The 25,044-nt window shown below is 49.1% G+C and overlaps 4 protein-coding genes across 4 annotated transcripts; 1 reads left to right on the top strand and 3 right to left on the bottom strand.

Annotated features, from left to right (window-relative positions):
- Positions 1-395: 395 nt before the first annotated feature.
- On the bottom strand, positions 396-6,463 carry TGME49_283500 (tetratricopeptide repeat-containing protein; the record flags this gene model as incomplete). Its single annotated transcript, XM_018781900.1, has 12 exons — positions 396-648; positions 753-953; positions 1,625-1,773; positions 2,302-2,380; positions 2,680-2,738; positions 3,190-3,282; positions 3,623-3,694; positions 4,236-4,363; positions 4,524-4,623; positions 4,981-5,321; positions 5,473-5,620; positions 6,179-6,463. 12 exons carry the CDS (start codon positions 6,461-6,463, stop codon positions 396-398), a joined length of 1,908 nt encoding a protein of 635 aa, XP_018637753.1.
- Positions 6,464-7,719: 1,256 nt separating this feature from the next.
- On the top strand, positions 7,720-8,085 carry TGME49_283495 (hypothetical protein; the record flags this gene model as incomplete). The annotated part of the gene is made up of 1 exon (XM_018781899.1): positions 7,720-8,085. One exon carries the CDS (start codon positions 7,720-7,722, stop codon positions 8,083-8,085), a length of 366 nt encoding a protein of 121 aa, XP_018637754.1.
- A 547-nt stretch (positions 8,086-8,632) lies between these two features.
- TGME49_283490 (Alpha-amylase AMY3, putative) lies at positions 8,633-13,142 on the bottom strand (the record flags this gene model as incomplete). The annotated part of the gene is made up of 9 exons (XM_018781898.1): positions 8,633-8,798; positions 8,916-8,990; positions 9,163-9,248; positions 9,637-9,729; positions 10,762-10,971; positions 11,196-11,345; positions 11,449-11,680; positions 11,803-12,327; positions 12,991-13,142. The coding sequence occupies 9 exons, from the start codon at positions 13,140-13,142 to the stop codon at positions 8,633-8,635; spliced, it is 1,689 nt and encodes a 562-aa protein (XP_018637755.1).
- A 5,901-nt stretch (positions 13,143-19,043) lies between these two features.
- On the bottom strand, positions 19,044-22,672 carry TGME49_283480 (cell-cycle-associated protein kinase DYRK2, putative; the record flags this gene model as incomplete). Its single annotated transcript, XM_018781897.1, has 3 exons — positions 19,044-19,174; positions 19,609-19,642; positions 19,808-22,672. 3 exons carry the CDS (start codon positions 22,670-22,672, stop codon positions 19,044-19,046), a joined length of 3,030 nt encoding a protein of 1,009 aa, XP_018637756.1.
- Positions 22,673-25,044: the final 2,372 nt, after the last annotated feature.

The raw sequence follows: 25,044 nt of genomic DNA on the forward strand, positions 1-25,044 counted from the left end.
CCAGAATGTTTAACAGTGCATGAAATAAGAGTCTTGCCTCCTGGAGTATAGTCATGCTAGCAGAGCGGCCCTGCGCGGCAACAGTCAATATCATCATTAGGCCAACAAACCTAAAACGGCATCACCGATGCTGTGAGTGTGAAATAAGACAATGACAGCAGCCATCTTGAGCCGGAGGCATGGTATAATATTGTCCCCTGTCGATGAAACGAGTTGAGAGCGAGAGATTGTGAGTCGACCCCACGCCACGCAAGATACGTTCAACGTGCTACGCGATACGTGTTCTCCCTTCCACCGATGTCCTGCGACGTTTTCCGAACGTGGCTAACAGGCGTTCATCGTATCATAGCTGAGCAGTTCTGTAGAGGCTGTCCTCCCTGTGTGGTACGTAACATTTATACTGAATCCCTTGTAGTAGGGCGCCTACGCAAGTAACATCGGTCAGCCGCTACAGAGAGAATGAGGTCAGTGTGACAGTCATAACCTACCTTCACGGCGGAAAACACTCGGCCTGAGGTATATCGTCGCGCATGCGCATCCACGTCTTGCAAGAACTTGAGCACAGTCACAATCGTGTCGTCGGCCACAAAGCATGAACGTGAAGCCAGGCGATTCGACAGGTCGAGCAGGCATCTTTTCGCGTAGTACCTGAATGACAGATGCATGCAGAAACTCGAGAGTCATTCGCTTTATTTTCGATTCCCTCTGGTCACAAATATAGCTAAATAGCCAATGCCTCGCCACCAACCTACCAGGTATCCAGGCGGAGCTTGTCGCTCAAAGGGTTCAACGCTTCTACCACCATTTGCAGTCCGAAATCGGCGGATTTTTCAGCGCAATACAGAGTGCCAATGGCCAGTTTCACGATACAAGAATGAAATGGCGTTGCACAGTCTGTTCTCTCAAATGCTTCCGCATTCTTAATTTGGGTAACTTCTTCCTCTTTCAGGCGACTGCAAAGCAGACAAACCTGCGACGCAGATCTATCATCCTTTCATTTCGGCGTGGTCCGCCACGCTGCTTCGGGAATGCTCAATCTTGGACCAAACTGTTGCCGGTGTCTAGTGTAGCGCAGAGTGCATATCGCGTGCAGATGATCTTGGATCGAAGTTAGTCAAAAACTTATTGTAAACCTGAGCATCAAACTAGCGAGTTGCTGAAAAACTGATGCTGAAAGCGAAGCGTCTTGTTACCTTTACGCATATTCCAGGCATTACATCCTCTCAACAGAATCGCCGAGAAGTGGCTCACGAGTCGCATAATGTGTGCAAAGTTGTGCAAAACATTGTGGGACACAGACACTACATTTCGGCCGAAAAATAGACCTCAAGGCGTTTACCACACATGTCGACCAGGTCAGTGTTGTTGTTGTAGCAATCAGGATCGCGTGCTGGTATGATGCACTCTGATTACAATACGATTGAAGCTACCCCCTGTGGTGCGTTTTCAGGTGGTCAGACGGGTCCTCATTCACAGACTTTTACGGGTGACGTCCCAAGTAGCGAAAAACCGTTTGGTAAGGCAACACCTTCGCAGCCACGCAAGCCTCTACTTGACATGGGGAGACAGGCTGCCTCCGGCACTTTTCTGGCCGTGTTAAAGTTTGCCCAAAAATCAAACGTACTCAAGAATTGCTTTCGCTTTGGCGTTTTGATGCTCGTGGACATAGGCTGTGCAGAGGTTGGCGAGAACCACACTTTTTACCGTGTGGAGGCAGTCTTCGTTGCCTTCGAGGCTCTGCTCGTAGTACCAAATCGCGTCTGCGTACTTTTGCTGTGAGTCAATGAAATTAGCAGAAAGACACCGCAGAAGAAAAGGAAACTACGCCTGAAGGGGCCTCAGATGGGAGAGCGATCAATCGATACATGCTATGCTGCAATGTGACGTCCTTAACTTAGAGTGGTTTTATTTCTCCAGCATGTGGAAGAGGCCCACATCCAGGCGATTGATCCTGCTGTACGATTCACGGCGATATATAAGTTAACTAACTGAGAATTCGATACTAGAAATGGAAAGGCCCAAATTCGAAGATAAGCGCCTCTTCATGTTATCGGCATTACTGTTGAGCGTTTGGTAAAAGTGGAAGGTGGTAGCACCCAGACGCATGGAGAGGTTCCGAAAAAAATTCAGGCACCCGGTGCTGACGAATTTGCTTGGTTCAACAAATAGAATGGCGTGCAAGGATCAAAACTCTACAGCTTTCTTTGCTTAACTGAGGCTCTGTCATGTTGTGACGTGGTGCGTCAAACGGCGCCGCATCATACATGCAACTGGTTTTTTTCTCGTTGTCTCACCGCACACCTGAAGAAAGAGGACGTGAGCCATATTCATTTTCCATGTAGAATCCAGCTCGCATATATCTGAAGAATGCTGCAGGAGACTGGAAGAGTGGACAACGAAAAACGAACAAAAAATAAAGGTAGCATGTAAGTTTGTTGATCACCGCCGGTGGTCAGCTGGCACTCTATCGGTCGTGTGTGTGCTCGATTATCTTCACTCATGTTAGCCGTAATGCATTGTGTTCATGTAGGCAATGGCGCCAGTTAGCACCAGCAAGAGTCAGCTTCTGTGTCCATGATGACTGCAACGATAGGGAATCGACGGCCTCCTGTGCGAACTTTAAGATGCACCTGCCGTGTTGCGTGGTGCCTGTCACGTTCTAGACGCAAAATGGCTTACCCCTCGACCATCTTGTAGTTTCTCTGTTCCACATGAATGTTTGCCTGAGCCATCAGAACCTGTATTGCATATAACAAAATAGCACTAAATAGGCGATTCATGCACGTTTCACGCGTATCTAATGACACTATCTCAGCCCAAATAAGTATCTAGTTTCGATGATGTCCTGATGATGGCGTCCATTCTCTTAAAATCAGAGCTGTTCGGCCTCTTGTAAGACGAGAAAGCTCCTGAGTGCATCTGTTTCCGGAAGGAGGCCCGTGAATGTTGCTGATGCGTTGGCCTCACGGAACTGAACAGGGACAGGTGTTTTTGGAGATCCTCGGTTGATTCTCTTTGACTCTTTAGATTATGTTCCTTTCCAGATGCCTACAACGTAAACGCAACACGCAGCGTGCGTCCCTCTCCCTCCTTACTCAACAAGAAATGGGGCAGTTTCCTCCAGCCTTGACTAGATCCGTTTCCATGCGGTATATCACAATGCTCTGATACGGAAGAAAAAACACTCACTTGCAGAGATTTTTTAATTCTCCTCAATGTAGCCAGGTGCTGCTCTGCGAGGGCTTGTAGCCTCTCCAGCGCAACATCAGGAGAATTCTTCGACTGACAGGAGCATATACGCACGTAATGGGTAGTAGGTTGTTATATGGCACCAGATACTATGGTGTACTTTGACTCCTGTGTGTGCAACTCTGTTATACAAAAACGAAGCGGACTGCCAGCAGAAAAACCGGTTGCGGAAAAGAAAACGACCAGACACTGTGCGCTGTGATCAGGCAAAGTGTCTCTGCAAGAGACGTCTCGTTTGTACATAGTGTGATTTGAAAAGCAACAAACCTGCTTAGTGAACTCCGTCATCTGACGCCTAACCCAAGCAACTACTTGTGTTGTTGACGAAGGGATCCGCTTGAAACTCAGAAACCAGAAACCCTGTGCAGCTTACGATGATGAGTGCCTCCAGAAACGCGATTTCGTCGTTCAACAAATACTTTTCAAGCATGTTCTGCTTTTCAGCCTGGCCAACATTGTGACACACAACCGCCAGCACTAAGCTACGTGGATGACTGCATATCGAGAAGAACCGGCATGTTGATCAACGGTGGCCATCCACTTCGACACGCTGGTAGGAGCGCCACCGGCAACGCGCAAAGCTTATGTTTCTTCCGTTTTATCGATGGGTGGGCCGATAAACAGAAGGAGCGGGGTGGGTTAGGTTTTACTGTGAGAACGTTAGACCGTGTTTATTCGAACCTGTGAACTGCATTTCAAGAGAGTGTTATTTGCTGAGAAAAAGCTTGAGGTCGAAGAAGTACCTAAGTGCTCAGGGCTGGGTTTTCAAGACAGCGGAGACTTTGCATGCTAGATTCTCGTACCATCGCATCTGCCGCTAGGTCAAAAAGTTTTTCCCTGTGCACAACACGGTTTCTTTCCACACAAATTGGCTTTGACGAGGGCATGTAGTGACGTTATTGAATGTCGCCTCGTCTTTCACAGCAGTCATGGAGAAGCACGTCCAGACGCATGTACTCGCAGACTTGCCTACAGTAGAGGATTACCAAATTAACTAGCACCTCTGGAAGACAAGGCGGGTTTTCAACTAGGGAACGTAGCTTGTCGAGGGTAGCTCCCGCGTTGTGTTCACTCTGAAATAGAGCTTGGTTATGGATGGTGACCTTATCGAAAGCTGCACAGTCAGAAAGCATTAGAAACCACGCTAAACACACGGCCAGCATATTTCCAAATTTTGCTGCCCAGCATGAAATAGAGCGAGCAGACTTGGCTGTGACCAATGTTAAACTATGGCAGAGGACCAGTATTGCAGGTACCGACATCGGGCTCCTTACTGTCCGGTAAACGAAGGGGTATCAGCTCGAGTTTTCCTGCTGCTTCGTCGACCTTCCCAACAAGAAAATCAATAGCTCTTCGAAGGTTAAATGCCTCCACCTGTTCGAAGACGCCCCAGTTTCCGAGGAATATGAAGTGTACCACTCTGGTGCACTACCACAAACTGAAATATACCACAAAGGTGGGTGAAAGATGCGAAAACATAACCTCGAGAGAAGCACGAAAGATAGCTTTCGCGTCTTCAAGCATTATCTTTGCGAATGGTGGGGGTACTTCGACAAGCCACAACCAGTGTGTGGCCTCGCAGCAATGGTGATTGGCTGCTTTTTGGCACGTGGTCGTTCAAGCGAAAATGGTCCGTAGTGACTCTAGATTTGTGCTTTACAATGCAGACAGAAGCTTCTTGACAGGAAAACACTCATCTCTATGCGTCAATCAAAACCGTGCTCACCGTACCAACGCTGATTTCTTCATAAAAGACGAAGTCTTGCCGAACCAGATTTTACTGTTTTCTTTCCCTGGTTTTCCGGAAGACCCGTTGTTCATATCCGGATGTTTTTCCATGGCCATTTTGGCGATCTCTCCGATATATTGTAAACAAGAAACAAACTGTCTCTGCTCATAATGGCAGAGGGCAATGTTGTACGCCATTTGTGGTTCAAAGCCATTTGTCTTCATTATACGCTGGAATGCTTCAAGAGCGAGGTCAAACATTTTTTCCTTCCAGAATCGCCCCCCCCGAAGAGTTGCAGCCAGATGATCGTCAAGCTCATTCGACGACAAGCAATATTCTAAGCCTGCGTCCGCATTTCCAAAGATATCCACATAGGGGTCCTACAGCTTTCATACAAAACGTTAGCTTTCTTTTCAAAAACGAGTCATAGGCGGATCAAGAAACGCAATTGGAGGATCTATTAACTGCGTCTTGAGGACGCTTATTCAGCATACCTTCCCAGTCGCCTGCCTGGTACTTCAACAGGGCCATCAGCATTGCCGCACGGTAAGCATTCGGGCCAGAAGCCTTCGACAGAGCGCTGCAAAAGGCATCTGCCTCCTCCAGCGCCCCTAGGTTGAGAAGGCTCTGCGCCAGATTCACCTGAGGGTGCCAGTTCGTCGATGGAGCACAAAGGAGCGAACTTAGATATGTGCGCATACAACTGACTAGAAATAATCTTTCGCACACGCTACCCTGAGGTATGTAAATGCATGTTACTTGTTTCGCTGTTCAAATAGTGAGAAATATTCATCATATCGTCGTGGGGGCACCGCTATATACAGCATTGCAGACAGACCATGGGTGAAAGGATACATTTGGAACAATTTGGCAGAGTTTAGAAGGTGTGAGGTTAAAGAATTGAAGGGAGGGTGGGAACCTCTAGTACGAGATCAGGTCAGGATCGGCCTTCCGCATTGCAACGCGACAGTCTACAAGATTCCAGCGTTGTTGCCTGATTTCTGTAGGCTGGTGTAGCTGTTCAGGCTTTTTCGTGGCAGTTCAGCCCGGAGAACTGTGTGATGCATATCGCAAGAGAAGAAAACAGAGCCAGCAGCAGGTTATTGGGCCATACAAAGAATCTTCACATGATCCGATAGACAAAATTACTGCTCCCGGGATTTGATGACGACCTGACACTACAGCACATGAGACGCCCACTTGGTATGTTACGTTGTCAGGAAACCTTTGCGAAAGCTCTTTATAGATGTCTGCAGCCATCTCGAAATTTTTCGTCTGGTACGAGGAATACCCCAGCAACGATAGGAGAGCCCTGTTGCCGGGCGTCAGTGACAGTTGGCGTGAAAGGATCCGTATGGCACTTCCGTATTGCTCGTCCCTTATAAGGCGGTAAATGGCATCTGTGACCCTTATGCCACTACTGTCTCCTCCTGGAGCCACAGCGCTGGGGGAAGCAATGAAGCGGCCCTGCGCGTTCCAACTCATGGTATCGTCACTGGAACAACGGTGAATGAATCCAGAAGGGAATACCGTACCCACCGGTTCAAGAGATAGGTTGAGGACCGTTCCGGAGTAACAGGTTGTGGTGTATGCAAATTTGGTGGAAGTATTCGCTGACTGTACGCCTTGGAACACGATCTGACATTGCATCGTAATGTTGGTCGCAACTGCGCCATGTGCTGCATCGGTGACTTCTATTTTGGAGCCACGAATTTTCACTGTCTCTTGGAGAGATAACAGCTACTCACACGTTATGTTGCCACCACGTAAACTACGAGCCTAGACATTGAAGAAACATATGCTGAACGGAACACCGTGCGTTGTTGCATGTAGAGCTGGCACATGGGGCCCCGCCGTTCAGCCCTTTGAAAGACTACTTCGTTGCATGTTGCAGCTACGAATCGTCTGCTGGGGCTTCCTGCTTGCAATTAGCTTCCACCAGAGTTGCTGTTGGTATGTTCACGCATCCCGCATTTCCTAAAAAGTGTTCGCAAAGCTTTATCTTATGACTTCGTGAGCATGTGGCTCATCTTGGGTTCAACTTAATGCCTAAGACACCCCCGTATTTACGTCATGTGCATTTGCAAGAGCAGTGAACCTGGACCGATTGACCAAATAATGGTATGTCTCTAGGACCTGTTTGGGGCCACGCCATTTGAATAAACTCTTCCGTCATTATTCTTTGTCGCTTACTGGTTGCTCGACACTCATTTGATTCTGAGGAAAGGAGCAGAAAACTGCAGCAATCTGGCAACTCCCCTAAAGACTTTCTACGGCACACCCTAAACTTATCAGGCGTTCGCTCAGGCATGCTGTAAAAGATAGGCTTTGTTGCCTAACACACAGACCTCCAGACAACGAACGTTCAACCACTCAGTCCACTGCGGTGGCCTCAGCTTAGTCAAATAATTCTCTGGCCTGGTTTCCTGCGTGGAGCTATAGTTGTGCAACCACAAGCCTGCCACCTTGTAGCTTCTTGGATAATGGAGCGGATGGAAAGGAGCCCTGCACAATTACCTTGCGTTGATGGATCTGCGGAAGTGAATATGGCGTCCAATAGTCTATCGCGAAAGGTTACAGGGCTGAAAGCAAAGGTACGGAAAAACTAGTGATGACACCTGACATGGCAGTGACACACAATTCTACATCGCAGCAGTTGCTAGCTCTACTTCGCGCTATCCTCCGTCCTATGAGTTGATACAGCGCCTCTCTTAATTCGGCACGAGGAGTTCTCCTTTAAAATGTTGAATATACGGGGCGTTGAGCGTGCGATGATGCTACAGGTCTTGGAATTAGCGAACTCCGTAGCGGGGCCTTGGGGAGAAGAAATCATTGAGGCAGCTACGCAGAACAAAGTAGCCTCGAAATCAAGTTCAGAGAGTGTCAAGTGTCAGTCATTACTGGAGAGCCTCAAAAATGGATTCCTTGCTGAAATCAAGGCAATGGAGCAAGACTTCAAGCTCCAGGTTAACATGCAGAAGGGTGAAAATGTAAGGTTCAAACAACTGCTAACAGATATCAGGTCTGAGAAGACGTCGATCCACCAGCAGCTGCTTCTATTTCAGCGCCGAGTGGAAAGGCTGGAAAATGAAATTGGTCAGGACTGAAAGAATCGTGCTCAAGAGTTTTGAATTGTTGAGGAGGTGGTGATGATCGCAGCGCAGCTGATGTATTTTCTAGGGACTGTATGCGCGTGAGAGCATTGACTTCTGATTTTGCTGCGTGGTGCTCCTTGGTCTGTCGTGGGTTTCCGTCGTAATCTCACACGAGGAATATACGTCTGCGAAGCGGCACGCGTCCTCGAAGACTGTAAGGGACGAGGCACGAGCCGGTGAGGTGACTGAAACCCGAAATAGTGGTTTTCCACCAGGCGTTTTTAAGGGGTTCCGGTTAACCAGTTCCCACCCGGGGGAGGAGAACTTTTGCGCTGTTCGGTCGTCAAGTGAGCCATTTTTCTTGCCGACAGCTTTCTCACTTCGTCAATGTTTTGTTTGAAAGCAGTGAATGGCACGAACATGCCATTCGTCGGAATGGTCAAGCACTTCTGCGGTGGCGCTAGTATGCGCAGTTGTTTGCACAACCAGGAAGACGGTCCTGCCAGACGGTAGACTAAGTCGCCTATGCTGGGGTCGCCCCTGCCACTGTTTATTCGTTTCATCGGGTCCACACACAGTAATTCTTGCCAAAGGTGGCGATCTTCCATCTATGTCCCTCTGGTACCCAGTCCTTGAAGCCTATCTTCATTGCAACATTGGCCGTATCTGGGCGGCAATAGCAAGACTGGGACGAAATATACGCCGCGTACAGGCCTTCTTCTGTCCTAAGGATGCAGGAACTCGACTTCGAAAGGCTTTCTGTAGATGTCAGACTTTCGTGCTGATCACTGGTTGTGACTGACAGAGACACGGTTCTTTATTCACCGACGGACTATTCATACCTTGACATGAAAATGCCGCTTGTACTATGAATACCCTGGCCCACTCGAACGTCGCATAATTCTTGAAGTTTCTCCCTGTACGATTAAAAGACGAAAGGCAGCTTTTTGAAAAGTAGACAGACGCACTACTGCCGCAAAAACACAACACCGCGTTCCTGAATTGCGTATTCTAGGAGTACCGTTAGGCACACTGATTTCACACACTCTTCGTCAGTGTCTCCAGTTCCATGGTCTTCGTTTTGCTTACTTGCAGTAAGGTCCATAGTCGGAAAAGTGGTTCCAGTACACACTAGGCACTCCTGGATGAGTCAGTAAAAACGCGTATCCCTGCAGCTGCGAGCACGTTCACACGACATGGGTGTTCAAGTTCCGAATAGGCTTATGCACCTGCAGAATATCAACAAGTTGGGCAATCAAACACCAAGTGGTTGAAGTTCATCCACGATTTTGCCAACAAGAGCCCCAATCGAAAGCATACGTTTTCCATTGCAGTTGACGTTGAAGAGACAGCAGTGAGACCTGGTATTACTAGCGTTGATGCAGTTTGCGGAGAGGAAATCACAACCTGATGTTCTTCGTCAGCATGTTCTGACAGCGGAAATAGAACTCTAGCTACGAACGGAGTGACCTGGTAAGGTAGTGTCTTTTATACTGATATGGACAGTTTAGTTAGTGATAGTGGCACCGTTCGATAAACTGCAAGCCTTCGGAAACACCTTACGACAGCGTCGAGGTTCCCCCCTCCGAATGTAGTGCAGTAGTCTAAGTGATCCGTATCATGGTTTTCGATAAATGTAACTGCTAGTTGAGGTTCCTGCAAAAAACATCACGTCCGTCAAGGAAAGCACTGGCACACTGAAGAATCGAACGGCGACCTGGTCAGCTTTCTGTGTATGAATTTGTGACCATGTACTGATTCAAAACAATCCTCGCGGTATACTGATTTTCGTGACCACCGTTGAAGTAGCGAAGTCAAAAATGATACTATAGCGCACTGCAGTCACAGTTACAAGGGCTGGACACACGAGGATAATCTCATTTCACTCGCCGGTGCCTGGCAATCAGTGTCGGAATTAGATGTCTTACGGCTTCAGCACGAGGTGCAACTTGGTACAAGAAACCATCGGCAAAAGTAACGCTGTCTGAAAGATATTCGTGCGGTCCTTAGTTCATATGCACTGAGTTCCCTGTTAGAGATAAACCCTGATAGAACACCCCCCAAGCATCTGCTGTATTCATTCAGTTCCTATCAGAAAGCTGTCGCGTAGTGTCCGGATTCGGTAGCTTATCTCAACAAATTCTAAAAACAACAAAGACGAGGAGAAGCAAGACTAGCATAACACAGTGTTCGGAGAGTTGGTTTCTAATGTGATAAATCATGTGTATATCTCCCATCGAGTTTAAAGAAGGGTTCTTTCTTTTAATCACTCTCACAAGTCATGGTCTTAATACGCGACAACCATTTGTTCGCGACTGTTTGCTGAAAACACGAATAAAGCCTGCAGTTGTCGAACTGCATCATGTTTCGAAGTTCAAAACCCTTTGTGGCGGTACGCAACTCCAGGAAGTTTCCATCCATGTCACATAATCATGCGATGACGCCGCGGAAGTCATGTCTGCCATGGTGACAGAGCAGTTCTCGGAAGTGACCCTGTCCCTACCTGAGACGCTACCGGTAGACGCACTGAGTTGAAAAGGGGATGTTCCAGTTTTCAAGCGATCATCTATCCATTTTCCGTAGGTAGATCTACCTGTTTGTGGTTCGGTAACGAGAGGCTAGCGTCTCTGAGGTGATGAGGGTATCGACACCAGCTGCTTTCACCAGGCCTTGTGTCGCCGTTCTTACCAATCCAATGAGCCCGTTGATACGCCCACATGAGTTCAATTCGTGGAAGTGTTGAGACTCCACGCACCGTTTGAGTACGTAGTAGAGGGCGAAGTCGAAGGCGGCCAATGATCCTTGACCAGCTCTAACATAGTTAGCCAGCGTCTCAGTGCATCCATCCCAGTATTCGCCTACAGTGAAGGGCCTGTCGACGCTGTCAATATACGACTTCTGCGTATTTTGTAGAGTGACACGGAACACCGAAATATTCCAGCAGCAGCCCTATTCATAAGTAAGCAGTGTCGATGTGGTTGCTGCCATCCACGGCACACGCTTTGGGCCACCACTGACATCAGCTACATGCCACTGGAGACCACCAAAGCACCCCAGAGGGCATTCAGTCGAAAATGTCAGACGTGTGACAAGCTTTTACCCCCGAATCTCGGTTCGCTCACCTGGAATGCGACTCCGTAACCGCCTGCCATATCCAGGCGGATCGAAGTGTATCCAATCTCTCTAACCAACCAGGAGAGCCACTTTTTCACGTCTTCCTGTACTCGTTTGTTAGTGTGATCCAAATCAGGGGCGCAGTCTACCCGTGTACCCTGCGAATATAGAGGATTCGAGGGCATTGAGCGACTAACCCCCAGGTTCAGTTGTGGAAAGCAGAAGTCGTTTTGTAAGAGGGAGTGACGGTCTGCTTCGTACCGTGTCGAAACCTCCTTCACCCTTATAGCCTTGAAGGTTGTTACAAACGATGGCCCATGGGCCCCAATGTGGATCTTCAAAAACAGTCCAGTGCCCGCGTTTGTCTTGTTTAGTGGCGCTACGGTGGTTCACCACGACGTCCACGCAGCAAGAGAGATTATAGTCGTCGGCCGCTGTTCTTATCAGTGTCTTGAGATCCTCCTGGCTGCCATATTTACTGTTCAAGTTGTACCTGAAATTGTACCATCGCAAGACGGTCAACGAGATGAGCAATCTCGTCAAGTTGTCAGATCGCCATTAGGGCGTCAGTTCGTATTCAGTTTCGTTCCCGGACCACGTAGGACTCTGACACACCATCTGGTTGGCATGTATCCTTCGGCAGCGACGCTTTCTGTGGGAGGCGGCAGCCAAATGATACTTGCACCAAGCCGCTTTATATCTGGCAATTTATTCTTGACAACTCTATACCATCCGTATGGGTTACGCGATGACACCCAATTAAATCCCTGAAGCAGAATATGTGGCTTTGCATCGTTCAGACGAGGCATTTGAAGCATGTCGTCTGCCTTGACTCCTAGGGGTTCGGATAGAAGACCCTCAATGGGTGAGCGGCCAACAGAAGCTTTGAACCAGTCAAAGGGGTCTGCAGACGGTTTCATCGGGATGCGTGTTTCGTCACAGCCTGCGGGCGGCAGATTATGCCACGCTGATACCCGATATGTACATAATTCTGTCGGAGTAACAGTGTCGTCCACGAAAGAAGGAATGGTTCCGGCAAGGGCGGACACAAATGCGAGGTGGTGTCCATTTTTGTAGATCCGATAGTATCTAATGGGAGCGCCTCCATGATCAGCCGGCGCCTTCCATGTTATCTGGATGCTGCAACAGCAGATGGCGCAGGAAATATGAAACCCATGGATAGCAAACTCGAGACGACACAAGTTTAGGATGATAAGAACGCAAGACAACCTTATCACTCCTTCAGCTGCTTTTTAGAAACGGAACTCATGCGACTACTGCAGATTCAGTTGAGTGTCGTTCAGACAGACAGGCTTGATACTAGATATCGTTTTGTCGGTAGCCTTTGGCTCTACTCTACTCGTCAAGGCCCAACGATTGGTCTCTCAAGGACCCCATTACGTTGTGCCACAACCTAGAAAGTAGAAGGCCATTTATTTCTAGGGAGACTGGAACTGTCACGAGGAATCCAATTTCAGTTCGTGTGTGCGGGCGTGTGGACGCCGATATCCACGAACAACAGGTATTTCCCATTTCAGCGTTTGCTTGAGATAAGCCCTTCAAAATCCGTCTCTTCTGCGATTCGTGTTAGTGTTCCCTTCTGTCCACGGAACGGCAACACAGTTGTAGCAGATATGCTGCAGGGACCACAGCCTCAGGTCTCTCATTAAATCTCATGGTGCGTTTTTGGGTATGACATATGCTGATTGCGTTGCAGTAACGACACTCTTCATTCTTTTCCTCCCCGGCAGAATATAGCTTAACGACGAGGCGTGAGCGATATGACAAGCAGATATTTCGTACCTCTTTTGTCCGTGCCCCGTGCAAGCAAGCTCACAGGGAGCTGAGGGTTTTCCCGGTTCGCCTGTCCGCACTGCGATTTTTTCACTCGCAGCGCCCTCTTGTTCAAGATAGTTGAAGGCCTTTACATGGAAGCGGTAAGTTGTCAAGCCCATTAAGTCAGTATCCGAGTAAACACGAGTACCTGGATCCACTGTCGCTATCATCCTGTCATTTCTGCCGATACAGAGACTCATAGGACCGGATCTGAGCAGGCAGTAACCCGTTTTTGTTAGTCCAAGGTGATTTATTGAGTGTTCTGGCTACAGTGGTTCTACGCTCTCTGCATGTCACGCAGATAAAGGGTTATGTTGGGCACGCACTCGCCGATGTCGAAGGTGCACTCGACGACCATACGTTATGGTCCGGTCGCTGTTGTGAGACGTCAGTGTTCTGCATAGTTTTCCCAGGCCCTAGAACGAAGGAACGAAGACGGACTCAGTGTGTATCTCAAAGGTTGACTTTGATACGCTGTGATCTAAATTTTGAGCTGTCAATGTCGACCTCAAAAAAGAGTTTTTCACTGGCTTTATTTCATTCGCGGTTTCCTGCTTCTGCTTCCAGGACGACTGACTTGCACCCTATTCAGATACAGCCCAGTAATCAAGTTTGTGATATTTTCTTCAAAGACCTTAGAACAACCTCGCGAACACGGCGTCTGGCCTGTTCCTACCTATACACTTTGTAACCAGCAACATTCTCGGTTAACATCGCCGGAGGATTCCACGCAATTGTGGCATGCGAATTGCCCACTTCCACGCTTCTGAGCAACGCTGGTTTTTGAGGCGGGTCTAGGAGAGTATGAACCATTCCATTGTGCAAGAGGTAACGTCCTTCGGTGCCGATCCAATAATGTTTGCCACCGGGACCTTTGTCCCAGCATGACAGACGTCCTGCGGACCATGGAGCATTACGTCAATTACAGTTGTAGGTATTTCCTAATATGTACGGTGGGTGTGTATGATAGGGGCCAGTTTTATTTCTTGCTGGCTTGTATTAAGCAGGCCCACGGTGAGAAATGTGTAGCATCAGCGTCGCTGATACTTTTCGGAATTACACCGGTGGTATCATTCGGAGCACGATCCTCGCCGCATAGTGGTCACTTTTTGAAGAGGTGGCGTTGCTCGCTGAATGCGTGTTGTACACGTATGACTGCTCTACTAGAGTGTCTCACCAAGATTATACCACTGTCCTTCATGGACCACGGTCAAAGGGCCCTCGCGACTCCTTGTGTCAGGTAAAACATCAGGGACCGCATTGTGATCAGTGACGCATGACGCTTAATCATGAGAGTCAAATGCTTACCGTCGTTAAGCAGAAACTCGACCGACGATTGAGATATACATGCCATCCATAGTTTTGCTGGATTCGATCTTGCAGCTGCTTTCAGGTAAGGTGGAAGAAGGGACCACGCTGCTTGAGGTTGGTCGCTTAACGGCTCAGGGACTGGTTCAAGCCGTTCTCCTGGAACAGCTGTCCAGGATCCATCCGGCTTTCGATAATGGATATGCGGGTCCCTCCATGCTGAATAGGGCCACAGCAGACGAGAGTCAGTCCCCAGGCACGTTTCTCACTCTTCCGCCGAGCGTATGTACGACCGATAGACAGCCGCCCACAAAGTCTTCATACTTCATTCCGACGTGGAGAAAATACAGAGGAAGTTGTCAGCGTGTTTGGCCATGTACAGTAAACGATTTACCATTTAGAATACCAAATGATATTTTTCACAGAGATAATCCACCCCGAATGTTAAATCTCTATCGAACTTGGAGTCACTCCGGACTGTCCAACCACGAGTGACAGTTATTTTCTTGAGTTGTGCTGGAGAGAACCTCGAACAGTCTCCCATTTCCGTTTCCCGTAGACAAGGGAACGACTCTGACAAGATGTTGGAATCGCTTTCGTCTAGGACTACGACTTGACTGACAGCAGTGGGATAGCACCCGCGGTGCGTTAGCGAAGAGCACCGGCAGCTTCCACTTATTTCAATCACAAACAATATCTTGCCATTCGAATGATGTCGGCAGCAGTGTACAGCGAGCAGCAAACGTCTTAAAAGACCAGTGTTCTGCCTGTTTCCGAACGTGGAAGAAGCGAGCCAGTCTCCATGTGTACTCAAAGCCAGCGACCGGCCCGTGAGGTAAAATGCGTCGGCAAAACTCAAGGGTAACATTCTAGGTTATAGACTAGCTAATGAAGTGGTGCACGTTCACTCATACAAACTGAATGGTGTACATATTGCGTCCACATGCTCGCTACTGGAGAGGTACAATGAAGCATACCCGTTATGTAGAGTAGGAGCACAGAATGCTCTACCATATGCGATGCCTCAGTACAGTGCTCGCTGTTGCTTTTCTGAAGAAGAAATGAACACTCTCTAGTAAGCGAAAAACAGCTATGAGTTTTGGGGAATAACTTGGTGCTATTGGCTCTCCTGAGCAGGTCGGCACTCGAAGTTATTGGTCGAGATAAAGGATTGGAGAATACAGTTGATCGGTAACTCGAGGAAGAGGAGCGGGCAACTGCTGTGTCAAAGGTGCATTCGAAGGAGTTGCCGAATGGCAGCTGCCGCTTGCGGGCGTCAGGAGTCGCAAGCGAAGCATGATCCATTATTGAGTTGTCACTGTCTTGTTTTCTGATATCGTCTGCATGGTGCAGTTCTTGTTCCTGACCCTCGGTCGCCGTCGGAAAACGTTTCTTTGATTCCTCAACGTCTAGCTTCTGCGTATGTTGCTGAGGGAGTAAAGATGGGATTGCGCGGAGGGGCGTGTTTCTTTCATCCTGCGGAATCGTTGTGAGAGAAACCCAAACTATTTCTCCTCTATTGCATTCGTCAGCTCGTTGTCGCAGCCTTGTGGTTCCAGAAGCTGGCATCGGTGTCAGCCGATGAGATTCCCCAGCAGATTGGTAACTGGCACTGCCTAGTAAGTGGGGCGACGTGTGGAATGGGAGATTCGCGGTGCCAGTGCTTCTACCAGTAGAAGATATCTCCTTTTCCCACATGCACCGATTCCGGCGAATCCACGTGCAGCCCTGATTTTTTAAAGAAGTGGCTGATGCACACGATTCCGACGAGCCAGCCGTTTGTTCCTCCTGTTTAACTCGCGGGAGGTTAGATGATGGAATGGACGTGGTTATCAATTCGGCATTACCATCAGCGACCGTGACCACAGAAAGTTCTCCACTCGGCAGAGAGGGACGTTTGCGTAAGGTAGGAAAAGAGATTGAACGGCGACATGACAATTCCGCAGCATTGTCCTTTTGTGTGTGTATGTTCCTCATGATGCTGAGGTTGCAGACAGTCGTGGCCAATTGAAAAGTGTTCAAGCGATAGAGAAGCGCACACGCATTCTGCGGCTCTTTCTTACTCACTACCGAGCACCCGGGGCGTCAAATCCGCACTTGAGTGTTGATGAAGAACCAGTGTTCGCCCCAGCAGGAATGCAGCAATAGTAGGAATTGTAGAGTGCCTATTGCTTGGAAAATCTTATAGGCATTCAGATACAACGAGGCGAAACCCTTACGAATCTTTTCAGACGTTGGTCACTCCGAAAGTCCGCCAGACGTTGCACTGTTTCCTGAGATACCCACGATCAATTTATTTGGTCCATCAGCCTCACCACGCCCCCGAAGTGAAAGACACGCCAGGAGATGATATATTTATACAAGTGGTAATCCACACCACTGTTAGATGACGTCTTCTGCCACTGAAGTCAGTTTGATCTGAGACGTCTGCTTGAGTCGTTCAGAACAGACGACTTCTATACCCTAGTACCTGCTCTGCGTCACTCGAGGAACAAGTGCGACTGGCAGGGCAGCTACAGTGTAGTCTCGCATGTCCAGTTCGCAGGCATCATGCTTTCTAAGACTGCCCGTCAAGTGACACAGCGACATCACGGTTTTAGATCGTTTGGTACAGATTTCGAAGAGCCGCTATGTTAAGAGCTAAGACAGTAACCATTGTAGAAGCACGATTTTAGAAACGCATTGAACACACTTACAAAGCTCTTGGTGTCTCTTGGGTTCATTATGGGGCTGGAAGCCCTTGTCGATCTGGCTCCGGTACGAAGGCCTGAATCTATTGGCTGCATCTGCCACACAGCCCAAAGCTAACTGACCTATAACCCAACACATCAGTGTACAGTACCGTAGTGGCATTCATATCTGTTACATTGACTAAAATCCATAAGGGAAAGGACGTGGTCGGGCGTTGTACAACAAAGCCTTGAAAAGGCATACACAATGATGTGGAGAAGTGCGGTTCTTCTGTGTCAGTGTTCGGACACTGCTGAATGTCTGGACAGATGGGTTCTGTCTGAACTGCGGATTCGGTAACGCGGATGCGTAACACCTCAAAGCGAGAAACAAACGCTTGGTGAGTGGATGGCCCAAGCTGTGTTAAGGATGAACATTCACACTGATGGCAGGAATTCGGGCCACCATTAGGCGAAAAAAGTGTGTCAATGCTGAGTGCAAGTAGTCTGATGCTGCGTTATACGGCGTTCAGCCGTGAGGCTGTCAGGCAGATCGGAGCACCCTTTCCACTCCCGAACGTGACACGCAGAGGTTGTTGTAGCAAGTGAGGTTTCGTCCTGCAGCACATGACTTATAGGACACCGACACTTTGGGTATCAGGCAATGAAGTGTGTAGAGCCGGCCAGATACTGCCGTCCTGTAAGCGAATGTGGGGCCAGCGTGGCCGCAGAGGGGTGCTTTGAAGAATATTTGTGCAGGCAAGCAGCCTTTCCTTTGCCTGCTTCCGACAATCTTTGCCATATTATGAGCAGACCTGAAAGTAACGCGATGCTCGAGAGCCGTCACGGTGTCTGCCCCTAAAGTCCACAGTAACGAAAACCGTGTAAGGAGTTTACTGAAAGCCGTGGGTGTCGCGGTGTTCACGATCGCAGACCAATACACACACGCTCCATGTTCCTACAGATGTAGCCATTATTTTGGCACTGTGGTTGTGACTAGGAATGACAGTATGCCCGCAGACCGTACTGTGTGCAACCGTACCTAAATCTGACAGAAATGTCAATATGCAGTACATTCAATAATGTCAATATGCAGTACATTCAATAACCGTCCCTTCCACCAACTGTTGCTCAATGAAATCACGTCCTAACGCATGTCATTCCGGAGGACCCGCCACAGGCCTGTATGACTGACGGGCGATTCCGGCAGGTTGAGTCGTTGCTATGTGCCTCAGCTTCACCAAGGTCCGGGGGTCACGACGGGGGACGAAACATTTTCACTTCTCCAGGATTTAGTCTATATTTACAATCAGTGTGGAAAGCGACACATTTTCTTTTTGCCGGGTTACAACGCCAGAAATCGGCGAAGGCTTCAAGCCCAAGCGTAAGGATTATATCAGCCGAATATGCCTATGCCTCTCTTGGTGGATTTACTTCTTCCCGCTGCGAATACTCGTTGATTCCTCTCTGCCAAGACGATGCAGAAAACACCTTTTGTAATATCGGCTCGGCATCGATGGAAGGGCTGGGACGTGACAATCGTGGGTTCACAACAGCACAGGACAAACGCCGCATTGCTTCACAGCGTATCCTGGATTTTCTTACAAGACATCAGGGACTCTGTGCCTCAATATGATGGCAGTGAAGACGAGCATGCAGTTGAATCTCTGCGTATCCAGTTGTATTGACCATTCACTAATGTGAAATCACTACAGCATCTGCGGAGGTGGCCAGCGTCTGCACGCACAGCACGTTTCATTCCTGCAATAGTGATATATCGGAACACGCGGGGGAATAATCATGTTCCCCGGTACACTGCGTGGTAGCAACAACGCTGGTGGCCAGGGTGAATCCCGACAGCCGGCCACCAGTGTCCCATTGGCGACAGATTACACGTTACGACGTTTGTGGAGTCATTGTGTTTCACCAACTTTCTCGTTTACGCCTGGTCGGCAATCTTGTCTCGAAAACCACTGTTTTTGTCCGCCGCTCGTCCACGGCTGTCGGCGAGAGCTCTGATTAACCTATGAGTTTGTCGAGGTATCAGTTGCAGCGCTGATACTCGCCACTCTCCCGCTGTTTCTGCTGTCTGAGTGTTTTGAACTGCTTTATCCACTCGTGCTGCAGCGCTTGCTCCGGGGTGATCCGTTGAAACGGGTCCCACTGGAGACATTCTGAAAAACAGCGCCATTGTGGCAAAATATACATACAGATAGGCCATGTAAGTTTGGGGTTTAGTTTAGCAAGGAGCCGTGCTACAGAGAACCACAACTCTGAACGCAAAGCATGTGATGTGATACTTGTAAAGTACGGTTCGGCTTTATGCGGTTGATTCATAACGAGCAGCTTGCTGGCCTGAACTGTGTCGGTTTTCTCCCGCCTCTTAGCGTCTACGCCAATTTGTCGGCGGAACATTTTCTGGTTGGAGAGAATTCTTTGTTGACTTTTTAGCGGTTAATGGTGCTCCTTGAAGAAACGAAGTTCCCGGTTGCAAACAAGTTGAACCGTATTTGTGAGCTGGTGATTTTCTTCCACAAATTCCAATACGGCTGCACAGGATCCAAATCTCCGTGTCCGCGTGTCGGTGTGTGCCAGCTTAATTTCTTACCTCGGATGAAATCGACGAAATGAACGTCGTCTGTCTGAAGCACAGTAGAAAGGTCTCTTGAGGACACTCGCCTTTTCTTCCCGTGCGAATTTGTATACGGCTTTGGATCGCCGTTGCTATCAAAAAAAATACGTCGTCTAGGAGATTTAGCAATAATGTACAGCGGAGGCGGCCCCAATATTTCCATTATACAACTGACCTGATCTGTTTCGTTTTCCCCCGCGAAAAGAGGATGTCCAGTTTGGAGTTCGGCCAGGATGCATCCAAGCGACCATATATCAATAGGACAGCCGTAACTCAATCCCAGCAGGACTTCGGGAGATCTGTAGAATCTCGACTGTATGTAGGAATAGGGCATCTCTCCCTCGGGACAGCTTGAACCAAAATCGATAACCTTTATGCTGGACTTCAGTTGATTCTTTAGAACAATGTTTTCCGGCTTCAAGTCGCAGTGAACTATCTGTTGCCGCTTCAAAAGGCGCAGAGCTTGTAGCAACTGTATACCGATGCTCCGTATCGCGAGCGATGATAAGCCTTTGAACGTATTTCGTTTGAGAAACTCGTACAAATTCATGTTCAGCAACTCGAAAGTGATGATCAAGTGATTCCTGAATATGAAATGCTCCTTCATATGGATGACGTTGCCTTTGTCATCCTTGTCGTTTTGAAGCAATTTTTGCAGGGTACGCACTTCCACGCACCCTTGGACATGGAAATGTTTCTTGTTCCGTACAATTTTCAGTGCCACGCAACCCCCAGTTTTGTGGTCGAACGCCCTAAAAACTTGACCGAAGGAGCCTCTCCCGAGGGCTGCAATCATCTCGAACCTGTAGTTCACGTGATCTCCCAAACTTGCAAGGTAGTCACCTCTACTGTCATCGAAGCCGTTGTTATGACAATCCTTTGCTTTTACGGAGTCCCCAGCAGGTGCTTTCCTGGACCTTCCCCAGTACCACACCTCGCGAAACTCAAGAGCTTCTGTTTTCTCGAACTCTGTCAACCAGTCGCTGTGCTTCCGTACTAACTCCTCTCCGGTTATGGGTAGTTGCTTGTATCCGGTTCCACACTGATGCGGGTCTGGTTCCTCGTGGACGGCAAACGTTTTGCTGTTCCCGTGTACGTTTGTTCCAGTTGTCCTAGCGTTCAGTTTCCATACACACCAACTATCCGGTGCCACTTGAGACAAGCTTCTGCTCGTGTCATCTGCTGCAACACCGGAGGTTGAGTATCCAGGCACTCCCAGATTGGGCCAAGGTGCGCCTGTTTGTCGCTGTATGGTCTCCTGTGAATTGACGCACTCTGTTCTTTTCGAATTTTCCCGGCATGGCTTTTTATAGTGACAGTAAGGGTGCGCCTTGTATGAAAATGCTTGCTCTCGCTGGGCCTCGCTTCCAACAACACAACGCTCGCATCTGGAAAAGCCCACTCGGTGAGTAGTGTGCGCTTTGGCACTACAGCTGCGTCGAATACAAGGTGATTGCGGCGGAGTCTCGGATATTCCAAGAGGACTGGCGTTCTGCTCTCCCAAGGCGTTTTCCTGCTGTCTCGGCGCACCACTATCAAGGCGAAGGATAGACGGCACCGATTGGCATGGTAGATGCCGGACAAACATTTGCTGCGGTGACGCCGAGAACCTGTTGTTTTCCATGAGTTTAGGACTCTTGGTAACCGAAACGTGTCTGATCCTTTGCTGTGAAGTGGTAAATCCTTTATCGCTTTGCCGGCTTGCTACTAGGGACACCCCCGGAGCTGCTGGCCTGATGCTAGAAGCCTCTGTCTCGGTCTGTCTTCCCCGGCATACTAACGTTTCCGGGCTGTCGGCGCTGATGTTCCACTGAACAGTGGATATCACAGAACCACGAAATGCATCTCCTCTCTGCTGCCTTGATCGACACAGTGTAACAATGTCTTTCTGACCACCTTTCATAAAGCCTTGTTCACAGCTGGATGACTCGTTGTCACTCCCACTGACCTCACGACAGCTGGTGTGTGGCATCTGGCTCAGGCTGTCTGATGATAATAGGTTGGACATCGCGGCCGTCGTCGAAGAAGACGAAGAGAGTCTGCATCCGACAGCTGTGCTTACGTGCTCGGTGGCATCACGGCGAGGGTCCGGGAAAGATGATGCTCTAGCAGGCACCTCAGGCAACGGGGCAGACTTTGTCTGCGCCGTGGATGTTCGACGGAGGAGGGGTCTGAAACCTGCAGAACGGCAAGCGTCACATGCTGACTGCAGAGAGCCACCACAGAAATTTTTCCCCAGGTCCAGTAGTGAGTGCGGAGCTGAATCTCTGCGGTTCCGCTGAGATGTTTCCCCGCTGAGGGTGCAGGATGTCGATGCGTTGGAGATACACTTCGCGAAGCGTATACTGGTGGATGTACCGAGCGGCTTGAACGGTGAAAATGTGCAGCACGCGCTTCCTGCAGCAATGGAAAACTGAGGACAGCTAAAGGCACTTGCCGAGCCACATACTCCTGAAGTCGTTGTGGAAGGGGATGGCGCCTTATCAGTTCCTCTTGGTGTAAATTCCTCCGCAATTCCCGCTGATCCCTCACCATTTACTGGCATAAATGGGTCATGAGTCTGATCGTAATCCGGAGGACGTTGTGTTTCTGTCATGCCTGTAGCCACCTCGTCTTGAATATCAGCTCTAGCCTCATTTCTCTTGCCAGGTGCGGGTGAAGGTTCAGAACTATTCAACGCAGGTGTGTCACAGGAGACACGAAGCTTCCGCACACAATTCGAGCTCGAGAAACTGGGAAAGCCCTTCCAGCGGGCCACCGATTGCTGCGGCAGGTTTCTAGTGTCAAACTTAACAGAGGGACTGTTTTCATTCCAAGAGACGGACCTCTCAGCTTGCACCAGGGGAAAAGCGGCCGGGAAGAACTGTGTCTGATGTGCGTCTGCCTGAATATTTCTAAAGGTGTCATCAACCGGGAGAACAGAAGAGGAAGACCTGCCCTGAGTGCTTGGGACGCGGGCAACCTGTCCCGCTTGCAGAGGGGGTGAATGTTCTGAACAGCGGTCGCCTTTGGAAGTCTCAGCCAAGTCTTGAAAATCCATCGAAAATTCAGAGCCACTGTAACCAGGAGCCTTTCTAGCGCTCAGCATGTATTGCGAGTGGGGGAAGACGACAGGATGCGGGATAATGTGCGCGGAAGACGCAGAGTTGTCGAACTCATCTACCCCCAGCATGGATGTAGAGAACTCTGGTGTATAGAATCCAGAGCAAGTGGCTGTTGTCTTTTCGCCACGGCCTGAGGATCCAATGAGGCTGTCCGGTGAGCTTCTGTAGTCTGCTGTCATCTTGACAATATATCATGACCGTCAGTTTTTTGTCTGACTCTGAACCACACTGGGGCACATCGCAAATTCCACCGCATCAAAGCCCTTTTTCTTACTTCTGTGCATCATCCCAGCTTCTGCTGCTGTTGGTATAGATCGCTTCAGAGTACTGTTAACACGCTGGTTCCGATGGATCTGAAATTACGATGGTTACAATTGCCCTGTTGCCTCTTATTGGAAACATTTATGTCCGATGTTTAATGGGGGGTCACATGGCCAAGCCCAGACTCAGGTGTTCGACCTCGAGGGCGTACTCCGGAGGTGACGATAGATGCGAAGGCCACAATCAAAGTAGAGCAGCTCCCAATATGGCAAAGAGAATTAGTCTCAAGGTCTCTCTTCCATGCTGTGCCCAGAAACTGCGATACGCTGTTCCAAGTGGTCCCAGTGATGTGCACCGACAGTTTTACAACTGGATTGGCCATACGTCCAGTACTTTTGGACGATCTTCTCAGCATTGAATTCTGGAAGCGGCTGACAGCAGCGATACCGAGAAATCCATCGCTAAACCGTACTTTACGCATGGTCCTCAAAGATGCTGTTGCGATACATCATACATCCCTCGTGTTCCCTAATAGGTCCACAGTAAGAGCCCGGAACACTACGGGGACGGTTCCTAACTATGACAGCAACGTACATCTGTGACTCGCGCGGAAACAGCTCAACGAGAACCCTACCACAGCCCGAATGACGAGGGATGTGGGACGTTTTCTACTTCTTCGCTCGGCTTTACAGACACAAGGACGTGCAAAGTTCACCTTTACAGCGGTGTGATGGCACACACAGAAATCCACGAGAGGTCCTGTCTACTTTATTCCGATGCACGGAGACGTCTCCTGATGAAAGGCTATAAAGGACGATATTCTTGTCGGTTGTAGCGACGAGGTTATCATCTGTCCAATAGTGAAAACACTGTTTGACACAGAAGGCGCATCACATGTTTTGTCACCTGAGTGCGATATATGCAGCTTGAACGATTATAACGCGTTTCTGAAAACGTGATGAAGTTCGGTGGGGGAGACGGGACACAAGAAAGTCGCAGGCGCAGCCCCGAACAGATGTATAACTACATCGCCTCTTCACATGTGATGTCAGCCCCACTCATGACTGGCTACAAGACCCAGCTAGTCGCGCAAAACAGCAAGGTACGGATTGGTACTAAGCTTAATTGAGTCATTTTGATTGTTGTCTGCCGCTTGAAGCCGAAAATGCACTGAGACAACTCATCGGCGCTGTAGCTACGCCAAGGGTTTTGACAACTAGACGGGAACGTGAGAGAGCTTGGAATTTTGTCCCCACGACAGATCCGATGTGGCGTATGACTGTTCCGCTCTCGATCCCGAGATGAACTCCAATGTCGTCGATAGATATGAAGCGCCCAACAGTAGCGGTAGCTGAACCTCATCCTAGTTTTGGAAGCGCAACAACTCTCCATCGTGTTAATACGTAGCGAACAGCAAAATGCGTGGAGCTCGTCCTTTTTCAACCGAAACAGGAGCCAGCCCTTCGACGGTCGTACTGCCTGTTGCACGAGGCGCCGGAGATATAGTAGCCAACTAACTCCATGTTGCTATCAGCGAACTGCGGCGGGTTTGTCCACCCTAGCTCATAAAGATTACCCGTGAGGTAGAGACAAGTGAACGCAAGTAGCTATCGTTTTGATTTCGGTGTGTCCCATACTATTGCTATGGCTTCAACGTGTAACCAAAAGTCCAACAGTCAGTGGTATTTTACGTGGTCACGCGTGGCAACAGCCCCACTACGCCACAGGCCAACTTTAAACATGAAAAAGTGTTTAGTCCATTCAACATATTTTGCCATGTCCATTAGTGTCCCAGGTCTTGGTGCGAAAGGAGTTTCATGCAGCACATGAGAAACAGAGGGAAACAGCCACTGTGGGCGGACATCCTTATCCGAGTTACTGTTCCGGTTGAATAAGGTGGTCCAGAAGCCGGAAGAACCCTCCCTTGGGGTGCCACCTTTCATTGGGGTTTGAATAGGCCCTAGGCTTGAAACCAGACGCTCTGAACGCGATGGATAGCCGGGAAAACCGCGACTCCGCCCGTGATGATCTCATATCTTCATTCATA

This window comes from Toxoplasma gondii, chromosome V, assembly GCF_000006565.2.
Source record: "Toxoplasma gondii ME49 chromosome V, whole genome shotgun sequence".
In the NCBI taxonomy this organism is placed as follows: Eukaryota; Apicomplexa; class Conoidasida; order Eucoccidiorida; family Sarcocystidae; genus Toxoplasma; species Toxoplasma gondii.